We start from the raw sequence: 11,018 nt of genomic DNA on the forward strand, positions 1-11,018 counted from the left end.
ACAAAGACACTATTAAGAAAAGTCTGCATGGAGTTTTTTGTGTACTGGAACAAGCCAGGTGGGTGTCCCCATCACATAACCGTTCAACAATCCTATTTAACATGTGCGTCATCATACAGTAAGCAGTGGCTTATTGTATTATAATACTTACCTGTTGGGTATATATGAATTATGTTAACATGCTGTTGCAGTTCTGGAAAACATTATTATTGACCAATATCAATAATAAAAGCAGAACCGTTTCAAGTGTTTATTAATAAACAGGCTGAATAGACATCACAAATTTGGCTGTTCACATGAATTATTTGTAAAGTCACCAAACAGCCACCAACACTGAGTAAGGGAAAGAAATGTGAAAATTAATGAATGGTTAAATTAATGGAGGAAGGTGTGGTTAGGTTAGGTGTGACGTTCTGTTTTAATGACTGCGCCCTGACATCCAGGGAGTGACATCATCGACGTTGTGAGCACGCACGTTGTTAAGTAACGAGAGGGGGAGTCAGAGTCGAGTAGAGAGAACGGCCGTCTGTGCAGTTGGAGCATCTCAGGGACTATCAACAGGGAGCGCAACCGACGAATGAGTTTAGAGCTGGGGGTATGAGAGCTGCCAGAATCCGCTCCCATCCTCCTCTGGTCGGGTCATTGTCCGACTGACAACCATCGGATCAGAACCTCAACTTAACCAGCTGTCGTACGAACCTGTTATCGGGTGAGTGTTGGGTCGGAGAACCGAGGAAACCTAGGGGGAAAAGGGGCCCGATTCGACCGAATCTGAGTCTCCTATTCACGGCTTACAGGAGAGGGGGAGGGGGCGAGTAGTAGGAATAGCTGTCTTCACAGGCTAGCTCAATACTTACAAGGGTGCGGTTGTTAATATCGTAGAAAATGCTGCAAAGTGAGACATACACATCTAAGCATTCTTTAATTTAGGAGCTGTTCATTTTGCCGACCGTTAAACGGTTCGGTAAACGTATTTCTACTAGCTTACTGGCAGCAGCTAGCAGTTAACTTAAGTTAATTCCTGCTCGTTGTATGTCTAAATTAGGTTAGTTAAAACATTTAAATTAATCAAATGGCTTTTTATCGGTTACGAATTTTAGCAGATTTAATTAAATCTGGCTAAAAGTGACCTGCTGTACTGTGATGCGCAACGAGGAAACAAGTGTAGCATGATATCAGCTGTTACAGCTGTAGAACAACCAGTTTGCGTATAAAATCAACAAATACGAGAGATAATGTACACAAATCTAATCTAAAACATTTGTTTGTGCAGTGACAGTTTTCAGAGGCGTAACGTTAACGCTGTTTAGTGATTGCGAAATATTCTGGCTTTGGGTATCTGACACTTGTTTTCCTGTTTTAAAGAGAAATGTTGAGTTCTAAACGACATGCAACACACGATTTGACTAATGCATGTCTAGAAATACACGCATGCAAAAAAGAAAACGCTTCTGTTTTCTTCTTTTGCATTGCATATTTTATTTCTATAATACATGGAAGCCTTAACCACTGCATACCACGTTCTTGGGACACCATGTCTCCACAACTACTAGCAAGACTCCCCCCAAACCAGCAGATGTGTTGTGGGCTGTCTTGACCAATCCACTCTCCTGTACACGATTACTACCGTAATAGCACATGTTGTTTTTCCAGTGCAGTGTGACAGGCTAATTCCTCTTGCTTCACATTACACAGGCTGTCTCTGAGACCTCAAATAAGGGATTTGTCACATCGCCGTTAAGTTTGTACGCTACAGATCTTTGCCATGCTTAAGTCTCGATTAGAAAGATTGCTAGACTGAACACCAGAGTTGATAATAATGAAAACCATGCATGCAGGGTCTTAAGCATGCAGTGTAAAACCACTAAGTATTTTGTGCCACTGTTCCTGTACTAAATAAGTAATCAATACCTCATACTGTGTAGCCTTGTGATTAATGTTGTACCCTAAATCTGGTCTTTGGCCACAGCGCAGTCTCCCTCTTGGTGTAATGAACCCTAACCCTTTATTAACCCAGTTCCATCTGTCACCATCACATCTACTATGGCAAGCTGTGTCAGGTAGCGTTCGCCATCATGTTTAGTGATTTATTTTTTATGTGTATATATATTTCCCTGAAATGAGGACAACACAAGTTGCTTGAGATTGCATCCTTTTAACATGTTTTGGAGATTATTTTGCAGATATGTTTCAATGCCCTGCTTATAATCAAGCATAGTATGATGGATAATTTAAGCTGAGATCACAATTGGTGCAGAGGAGTAGTTCTGTACAATTGATGTCCTGCTTGCTTGGGTTAGCATGCCTATGAAAGTGGGCTTGTGTAGTTTTGCTGGTCAGAGTTGTCCTGAAACTTTCTCTTGAGGATAAGGATTGAGGTCACTCTTCAAAGAGCTGTTGATAATGAAGATGAATTGCATATCTTTATGTATTGCATTGATATGAACTTACTTGAAGTCGCAGTCTGACTGGGAGTGTCACTTCCAGATTAGGCAGGTCTGCTTTTGGACAAAGGTTCATTATTGCTGTACATGCTGCATTTTGTTGACGCAGCATTCCCAAATTAGTGTTGAGGGTACACACGTCTAATAAATGTTTCTCTGCACCAATGCCTTGTCTGCAGCACGTGTCGCTCTGAAGTTCATTACACAGAATTGTCTGAGGGCCTTGACATAGATAAAGCCAGCCAGGGCCTTCCCTCCTTTGGCAGTGCCAGCACAGACAAGCATAGAGCTTAGTCCTGCTTTCGCAGTGGCTGCTCAGTGTGGCGTGGTAGCGAGGGCTAAATAAGTGATGATCCTGCTCCAGCATCACGTGCAGCTTGGCTCAGAAAATTGCACTTTATTTCCTCATGTGTGCCAAGGCTAGTACTCGTGAAGCATTTTTCTCTGATTCACTCAGTAGAAACTGGCATTTGCGTGTTGCCCCAATTTCTCTGTATTCTTACTCCTATTAGCCCTGCTTCTGCTGAGCTCACAACAACCCCCACCCTTCCACCTCTCGCTACCCTACAAATCTTATCTTGTGTTTCTGGAGACCAGACAGCTGTTTACTGATCAGCAAGCTCTGCTTAGGCCACATTCTCCCAAAAAAAAAAAAAAAGCACGGTCAATGGGGCTGGGTTTGATGCACATCATGTGATCAGCAGATAGACCTTCCCTCGTTCTGCCTCTTTGGGAAGCAGGAAAAATAGATGTATTGAGAAGGGAAAAAGGGCTTAGATGATCTGACCTTTTTATATGTTTTTTGTTTTGTTTTTTTTTAACAGTATTTGTGTTGTATGTTTTTGTTTTGTAGTGACATCTTGCAACCATGGAGCTGAGAGTGGGGAATAAATACCGGTTGGGACGAAAAATAGGGAGTGGTTCCTTTGGAGACATCTACCTTGGTAAGTAGAAACCTACATTTTTGTATTTTTCCCTTTTCTCATGCCTTGTTTAACTTTCCAATTGTCTCCGCTAATAAAGTTCCTTCCAATAAATTTATGGACGGGTTCTGTTCCTCTGTCATCCGGGCTCTCAAGTTGATTTTTCTTCCTCTCACATTCATCCAGCTGTAGCTCGGTTCACTAACATGGTTCTTGAACATGTCCTTACAGCTGTAGTTATTTTTGTACACATCTCAGGTGCCAACATTGCCACTGGTGAGGAGGTAGCCATAAAGCTGGAATGCGTGAAGACCAAACACCCCCAGCTGCACATTGAAAGCAAGTTTTACAAGATGATGCAAGGAGGAGGTAAGCAAATACAGCCTCGACATGCTTGTCAAGATTTTTCATCTCATTCCTTCTAAAGCTGGCATTTTTATAAGTGCAGAAATCCCACCAAACCTGCCAGATATTTTTGGTATCAATTGATATGTCTAAGCTGTAATCTTTTGTCAGTTCTAAATCAGTTTTAAAATGAACTTGCATAGATGGCCATCAACATGTTCTGAATTGTAGAATTCTCTAATTTTAAGAAAACATTTTATAGTTAACATTATTTCTCCAATAATGTAATTTGTAGGCATGCCAGTGATGAACATCTGGCTGGATTTGTGATGATTGTGTGTCTTGCCTAGTGGGTATTCCATCGATAAAGTGGTGTGGAGCTGAGGGAGACTACAATGTCATGGTGATGGAGCTGCTTGGCCCGAGTCTGGAGGACCTTTTTAACTTCTGCTCTCGGAAGTTCAGCTTAAAAACTGTCCTGCTTTTGGCAGACCAGATGGTACAGTATGAAATTTCCTTCAAAAGTCATGAACATAAAGACTGTTAATAGTCCTGTTATTTAAAACCACGAGATATGGAATAGTCTGCTTTTGAGAAAAGCAAATATAAAAGGGATGAGGGCCATGATTTAGTTTAGTTTTTTATTATATAGTTTTGTTTTTTGTTTTTCTGATACTTTCGACACGTATTACTCATGATTCCCCTGAAGCCTCCTTTTAAAGATTGGAGCTGTTTTGGTTTCTGCTACTCTTGCACAGCTAGTGAACTTTAGGATGTTGGCTTTGCCTCAGATTGTGCTGGCCTAGATATTTCATTTCATGAATGATGCTCTCAGCTAATCTCACCTTTTGTTCTAAGTGCAGCCAAGCTGCTGTGTCAGACGCCCTGTATGGGTGTTTGACTCTCCTCTTCCAGTCTAGGGTCATGTCCTTTCCTCATGTCCTATTGCCTCCACCCCATTCTCATGGGTCTGAATTAGCTCAAGTTATTAATATATTGAGTGCAACTTACACTGCGGAGTGACACAGATTGAAACAATGCAAACTCTACACAGGGAAATAATGTGACTGTGTCATATCATCATTCTCAAAGTAAATTCCCAGATGCACAAGAACCTGATAGTTATGTCTCTCGACTCTCCAGATAAGTCGCATTGAGTATATCCACTCCAAGAATTTCATCCATCGAGATGTAAAGCCAGATAACTTCTTAATGGGCCTCGGCAAGAAGGGCAACCTGGTGTATATCATCGACTTTGGCCTGGCAAAGAAGTACAGAGATGCCCGCACACACCAGCACATTCCTTACAGGGAGAACAAGAACTTGACTGGAACAGCACGCTACGCTTCCATCAACACGCATCTTGGAATTGGTAAGATTGGCATGGAGGATCCACACAAACCTGATTCGATTGTGGGTTTATTTTCCTCTTTTTTAAAGAAGGCTGGTGTGTGTTTAGTTTTAAATATAGTCTGTCTGTTCCAGCAGGGTTCAGTGTCTGCATGTGTGGATAGTTGTAACAAAATCAGTAAAAATGCACGTCTTTTATTAAGCATTGGAGCAGTAGTTATGTTTTACAAAAAAAAATCCATCAGGGTCTCACATTTGTTTCTTGTTGACTGCTGCCTTACACACCGTGCTAAATGTGGTTGATTAGTGCTGCTCTGCATGTCGGACCAACCATGCCCTGGTGGTGTAAAGCACTGTAGGTTATACCAAACTTTCCTTCCTTCTGATTATGCTTTAAGTTTCGTGTTCATCAGTCATCCTCTTTTATCAGCCCTTAATGTTATTTACAGTGTTTTAATGGTTTCTTAACACAAAAATGAAGAAAATTAAAAAAAAAATAGAATTGAATCCCAATTTTCTACAAACTGAGAAAAATTTAACTTGATTTTTGCTTTTGATGTCTCTCCCCTTTGCACCATCCATTTGTTCAGGACTGTATCCGATTGTATGTATAGATGTGAGTGAAGACTTTTAAAGAGAAGGAGGCAAAAGAAAAAAATATCTGGTTTTACTTGTGAGGAATTTTGCAGGGAGCATTTTAATATGGCTGGCTAACTCATGTTGTTGTATTGTACCTGCTGCCCATTTGCTGCCTTAGCTGGGTATTTGTTTTGTTTTTTTCTAGTTTTTGTGGAATATCCAAAGGATCACAAACTTGTAAAATGAGGGGATATTTCCATTGTTGTATTTACCTGTTTGGTAAATGGGTTAGATTAAGACGTTCTATGACAAATTAGTTTTTTTTTGCTTTCAATAGCTTCTTTTCCACTGTTTCCTTCTCCATATCAGGACTCCAGATTGACTCTACTGGTAACACACACAGATACTGCATAAAGCATAACCAGTTCACTTCAGCCTTCTTGATTTAAATCCAAGTCCGTCTGCTTGGAAAGTTCATTGGGGGGATTGTGAATTTACAAATTCTTATTCAAATTAAGAAGCGTACTCAGGCTGCCTACAAACGCAGGTCTCGATCCATTTCAAGCAGACCAAGACAGGAAGCGGACTACAAAATAAAGTGCATTGTGAGTTCAGCGGGTTGTAAATGCAACCAAAACATAAGCATGTGTGGGACAATAGGCAGCTCTTGACAGGAGAAATGGCTCGTGGTCAGACGTGGAAGAATTGTGTGAAAGTTCTGATAGAAATCTGATCAGCCTAACACCGCTAGGATCTGATGCTGCTCCATATTTAGCTGTTATGCACTAGAAACCAAAGTTGTTCTGCAAACCAATCGAAAAAGTTTTTCTTTTGTGTGTCTCATATTGTCCTTCTGTAGAGTGGAACATGGTATTTAAAAGGTCTGATTCATTTGAGAAGTGCAGGGTGAGAACAATGCACCCCTACAACTGAACAGAGTCCCCAGTCGGACCGAGTCTAGCAGACTATCCTGGTGTGAATGCACCCAAATTTTTTCATTAGTTTTTTCAAACTAATTTTATGCGTTCTTATATTGATTTTTTTAATATTAACAAAGTCAGAAGTTTCATATCAAAATTATAAATTGGATCATGGGTAACTAATTAATTGTGATCATAGCATTTTTTGTTCATGTCCACAGAGCAGTCGAGGCGTGATGACCTGGAGTCACTCGGTTATGTTCTCATGTACTTCAACTTGGGGTCCCTCCCCTGGCAGGGCCTCAAGGCTGCAACCAAACGACAGAAGTATGAGCGAATCAGCGAGAAGAAAATGTCCACACCCATTGAAGTTCTTTGCAAAGGATACCCTTGTGAGTGGCATTTTGAGGCAGATGCATTCTTCTTTAATTCTGTACAGATGCTGTTTTTAGTTTATGCAGTGTTTACGTAATTTCAAAAGGTCAAAACAGTTGAGTTTTTTTTTTTCTCACATCACACTTTCAGTGTATTTTTCATTCCTAATCACGGGCTTTCTGCCTTATCCTCCCACAGCTGAGTTCTCCACATACCTGAATTTTTGCCGTTCACTCCGTTTTGATGACAAACCAGACTACTCCTACCTACGCCAGCTTTTCAGGAATCTTTTCCACCGACAGGGTTTCTCCTACGATTACGTTTTCGACTGGAACATGCTCAAATTTGTAAGTTTGCAGTGAATCTTTAGAGTGTAAATTGTTGCACGTTATTTTGGTGTCTTTCATTAATTTTTTTATATCATATAATGCATATGATTTAAAAGTACTGTTTCACTGGAGATCTTGAATTTGGTTGATCACTTTTATCAGGGTGCCAGTCGGACAGCCGAGGATGGGGATCGGGACAGGAGGACAGGAGATGAGCGAGACGAGCGGATCGGAGGAGCACCTAGGGTGTCCGCATCACGAGGCCTCCCTCAAGGTCCCACCCCCGGAGCTCCCAACAGGGTCAGGAATGGGCCAGAGCAAGCCATGTCTAACCCTGCCTCACGGGTCCAGCAGTCTGGTGAGTCTACAGCTAAACTGATTTCAGATTTCAAACCCGTATCTGTCTTTAAATATGACAGCACATTGAGATTGGAGTCTTAATATCTGCATCAAATGTGGACTGTTAATTCTTCAACTCAGGCAACACGTCACCTCGTGCAATATCTCGTGCAGAACGGGAGAGGAAGGTTAGCATGCGGTTACATCGTGGGGCGCCTGCCAACGTGTCATCTTCCGACCTCACAGCCCGCCACGACCAGTCGAGAATTTCAACATCCCAGGTGAGCGCACCATCTGCAGCAGCTTTGGCTTGGCACACACAGGATGTGTCAAACTAATTTATTCATTAGAAATGAACAGTATGAATAAGCCCCTTTGTGACACCTAATTCAAGCCAAACATATGCAGACATTGATTAAAAAAAACAAACAAAAAAAAAAACAACAAGGACAGTAACAGCAAAACAGAATAATCTCTACAACTTACGAGGCTATGCATTTGAGAGATGCACCTATTTAAACAATGGCTCAACAAAGTAGTCTTTTAGAGGTAATGTTATGTGCACATTGTAGATCTTCGTCCAACTTTGTTTTTAAAGTCCGTTATAAATAAAGTTGCGGTTGCAGCAGATAGACTAGAATAATGCTTGATTAAAAATGCCCATGTTAAGTACTGAAGTCTGTCCTGTGTTATCAGATATCTCAGGAACAGGCACTTTGTGTGTATAGATCTGCATGCCTTGCATCTAATAATGGATGGTCCTCCTCCTTCACACTTATTATTATTATTATTATTATTATTATTATTATTATTGCAAAATAAAGCCTTGGTAAACAAGCCAAGTTATCTTTCTGAGTTTTATTAAGCTGATAGATCAGGGAGTAAATGCGACAGAAAGCAGTACAGCATTTTTGGTATAATAGGATCAAAGAATCATTTTCTAGCATGAAAAAATGAATGTCTCAGCATATGCACAAACATTTATCAGTAATAACATCAGCTGTCTGCACATTGTTTGCGTTGTTCTTCTATCTGGCACACACAGACCTGGTTCTTTATTATCATGAGTAAGAGTGAGACATCTCTGCAATGACGACAACAATCCATATCTAAGGGCATATCATACAAAGTGTTATTGTTTACATTATATCTAAGCACATTTTACGTATGACCTGAAAATTAAATCGGCCTCAACACACATGGTCCATTAGTAGCTTCCTGTGTGAGTGTGAACTTAATCACCGGTTCCTCCTCTTGAATCTTTGTGGCTTGCAGGTCAGCGTGCCGTTTGAGCATGTGGGGAAGTGAAATTCCTCGGCTCTGCATGCAAGTGAAAATGACAGGTGAGCTCTGGCTTCACGAATTTTGTCCTTTACCTGCTCAGCTAATGTACTGTCTCACCCATTAAAACATTTCTATCCTTTTTTTTCTTTTTCTTTTTTCAGGGCTCCAAGGAGTATTTGCCGCTATGTTTTTTTTTTGTGTTTTTTTCCCCCCTTTGTCTCCACACCCACCCCTCCTCCCGTTTAATGAAATGCCGATTTGTTAAAGGACGTGTCGCTCTTTGGAACAAGACTGTAAACCTGTCAAGAATTCAAAGAAATACATGAAGTTATCCAACCTGCATTCTGACGTGGACCCTCTTTGCTGAACCCTGGATCACTACCACAATACGAAAAGCTAATGACAATGCTGCACTTTGCCAGTTGCTCATTCCTGCCCTCCTTTTCCTCAAAACATTCCCTCAATTCTCTGACAAATGTGAAAAACTGTCTGCATCAAAGGAGCAAATGGGTATCAGGGACATGCATGTTTCTTATCAAAGGCTGACAAAGACTCGGTAATAAATTTGTTTTAACTTGGCAACAGTAACTTCAGTAAATGCCATCTTCATTTTTCATGGAGACGTGTTAAATTGGAGTTTTAATTTCCAATCTTTGCCTTTTCTTTGTGTTTTTAAGAAACGACAGCTTAATAGAAATATTACAGAATTTTTAAAATGGGGATGTGTAGATGAGATAATAGCGGACAAGAAAGGCAACTTTGAAAAGGATAAGTAAGTAAGTGATGTTTTAGGTGTCGAAATGTTTCTGGTGAAGTGATTGCTTGCCCTTCATCCAATTTTGTGATGAATTACTGTCCTTCAAAACTTTGCCATCAAAATCTTCAGCACCCTTCTCTTTTCCTGTTTTAACTTGAGTGTTTTCTTTACATTTAATGTTAGTGGGTAAGGTTAAGTACGACTGTGGATTTTGGAAGGACACACTCCCAAATCTTGAGGGAAGCTCCTCAGGAAATTCTCAGCATACTGTTATTTAACCAGAATCCGTGGCAGCCCCATTTTGGCTGCAGAAATAAAAATTTTAAAAAGTGGCTGCAGTTTTTATGATTCTTAATATTACTTTATTTTTTATTCTTTTATTAGAGGCTATATGGGAGGGGAGGAGGGCAAGTTCTGTTAATGGTGACATTTTTTGGGGCGGGTTGGGTCATTGGATTTTCTTTTATCTTTTTTTGTTTACTCCACTGTAAATATTTTTTTAATTATTTCAATGTAAAGCCAAATTGTGGTTTATTTGTTGTAAAGGTGTAAAGTAGAAAAATGCATACTAATGACTAAATAGGGTCTGAATTCGTAATTGGGGGCATTTAAAAAGTATTAAACTTGGGGGATGGGTGACTGTTGCCTTGCCAGCTGGGTCATCAAACAGTTTCTTTGTGTGAATGTGAGCAAGTGTGTGATACAGCAAATCCCTGCTAACAATAAAGCCACATCCTGTATGCATGTTATCACTTTTAAATTTGTCCTATTTATGCAATACTTGTTTATTTGCCTGTCTTTCTTGTAACTTATGAGTATCTTTATTTTATTATTTCTTTGTTCTAATTCTGCTTGTCCACTATATGCTGTACTGCAATACTAGGGACTTTTAAGTATTCCTTCTGCCATAATTATATATTAACAGCTTGATGTCACATTTGGATTTTAACCTTTTAACCCTGATGATGTCATTCAGAGGAAAGCATAATTGGTGCAACTGCAGGGATTTTTGTGTGCATGTGGCAGTGTACTGTGTGTAATTACCTTTGTACAGGCCACCATGACCCAGTGGCATTGTAACTTTTTGGGATGATGTACAAGAAGATGAGGAGGGGAATTTCACTTTGTGTATTGTGTACTAATATCCTGTACAGTTCTTTAACACACTTTATTTACAGTATTTGTGTATATTTTATGAAGTAATAAAAATTGATAACGTTGCTGACGACTGTTTCTTGATAATCTTTTGCGCAGTCCTTGGTGTGGAAGGTTAGAAAAGGTGTGTTTGTCTTTGTAGGGAGGAGGGGGGCTGGACACAAATGGACTGCATTACGTTACGTTTATAGTGAGAAAACAGTTCTGCCGAAGCCTGT

The 11,018-nt window shown here is 40.2% G+C and overlaps 1 protein-coding gene across 2 annotated transcripts; it reads left to right on the forward strand.

Moving 5' to 3' along the window:
• The first annotated feature begins 480 nt into the window (after positions 1–480).
• Positions 481–10,865, forward strand: LOC121630046 (casein kinase I). 2 transcript variants are annotated; one of them, XM_041970094.1, is made up of 11 exons: positions 481–709; positions 3,298–3,388; positions 3,626–3,736; positions 4,063–4,211; positions 4,856–5,084; positions 6,783–6,953; positions 7,135–7,283; positions 7,428–7,623; positions 7,779–7,885; positions 8,880–8,947; positions 9,050–10,865. In XM_041970094.1, exons 2-10 carry the CDS (start codon positions 3,313–3,315, stop codon positions 8,910–8,912), a joined length of 1,221 nt encoding a protein of 406 aa, XP_041826028.1. In that variant the 5' UTR covers positions 481–709; positions 3,298–3,312; the 3' UTR covers positions 8,913–8,947; positions 9,050–10,865. The 2 variants fall into 2 exon arrangements, with proteins under 2 accessions (XP_041826028.1, XP_041826020.1); XM_041970086.1 differs by having other exon boundaries at positions 483–709; positions 7,746–7,885.
• Positions 10,866–11,018: the final 153 nt, after the last annotated feature.

Source organism: Melanotaenia boesemani, chromosome 2 (assembly GCF_017639745.1).
Source record: "Melanotaenia boesemani isolate fMelBoe1 chromosome 2, fMelBoe1.pri, whole genome shotgun sequence".
In the NCBI taxonomy this organism is placed as follows: Eukaryota; Metazoa; Chordata; class Actinopteri; order Atheriniformes; family Melanotaeniidae; genus Melanotaenia; species Melanotaenia boesemani.

Coding starts and splice junctions, on each gene's coding strand:
- LOC121630046 (XM_041970086.1), top strand. CDS start 3,313: ATGGAGCTGAGAGTGGGGAATAAATACCGGTTGGGACGAAAAATAGGG. Junction 3,737..4,062: donor CAAGATGATGCAAGGAGGAG/GTAAGCAAATAC, acceptor TGTCTTGCCTAG/TGGGTATTCCATCGATAAAG. Junction 7,624..7,745: donor CTCACGGGTCCAGCAGTCTG/GTGAGTCTACAG, acceptor TCTTCAACTCAG/GCAACACGTCACCTCGTGCA.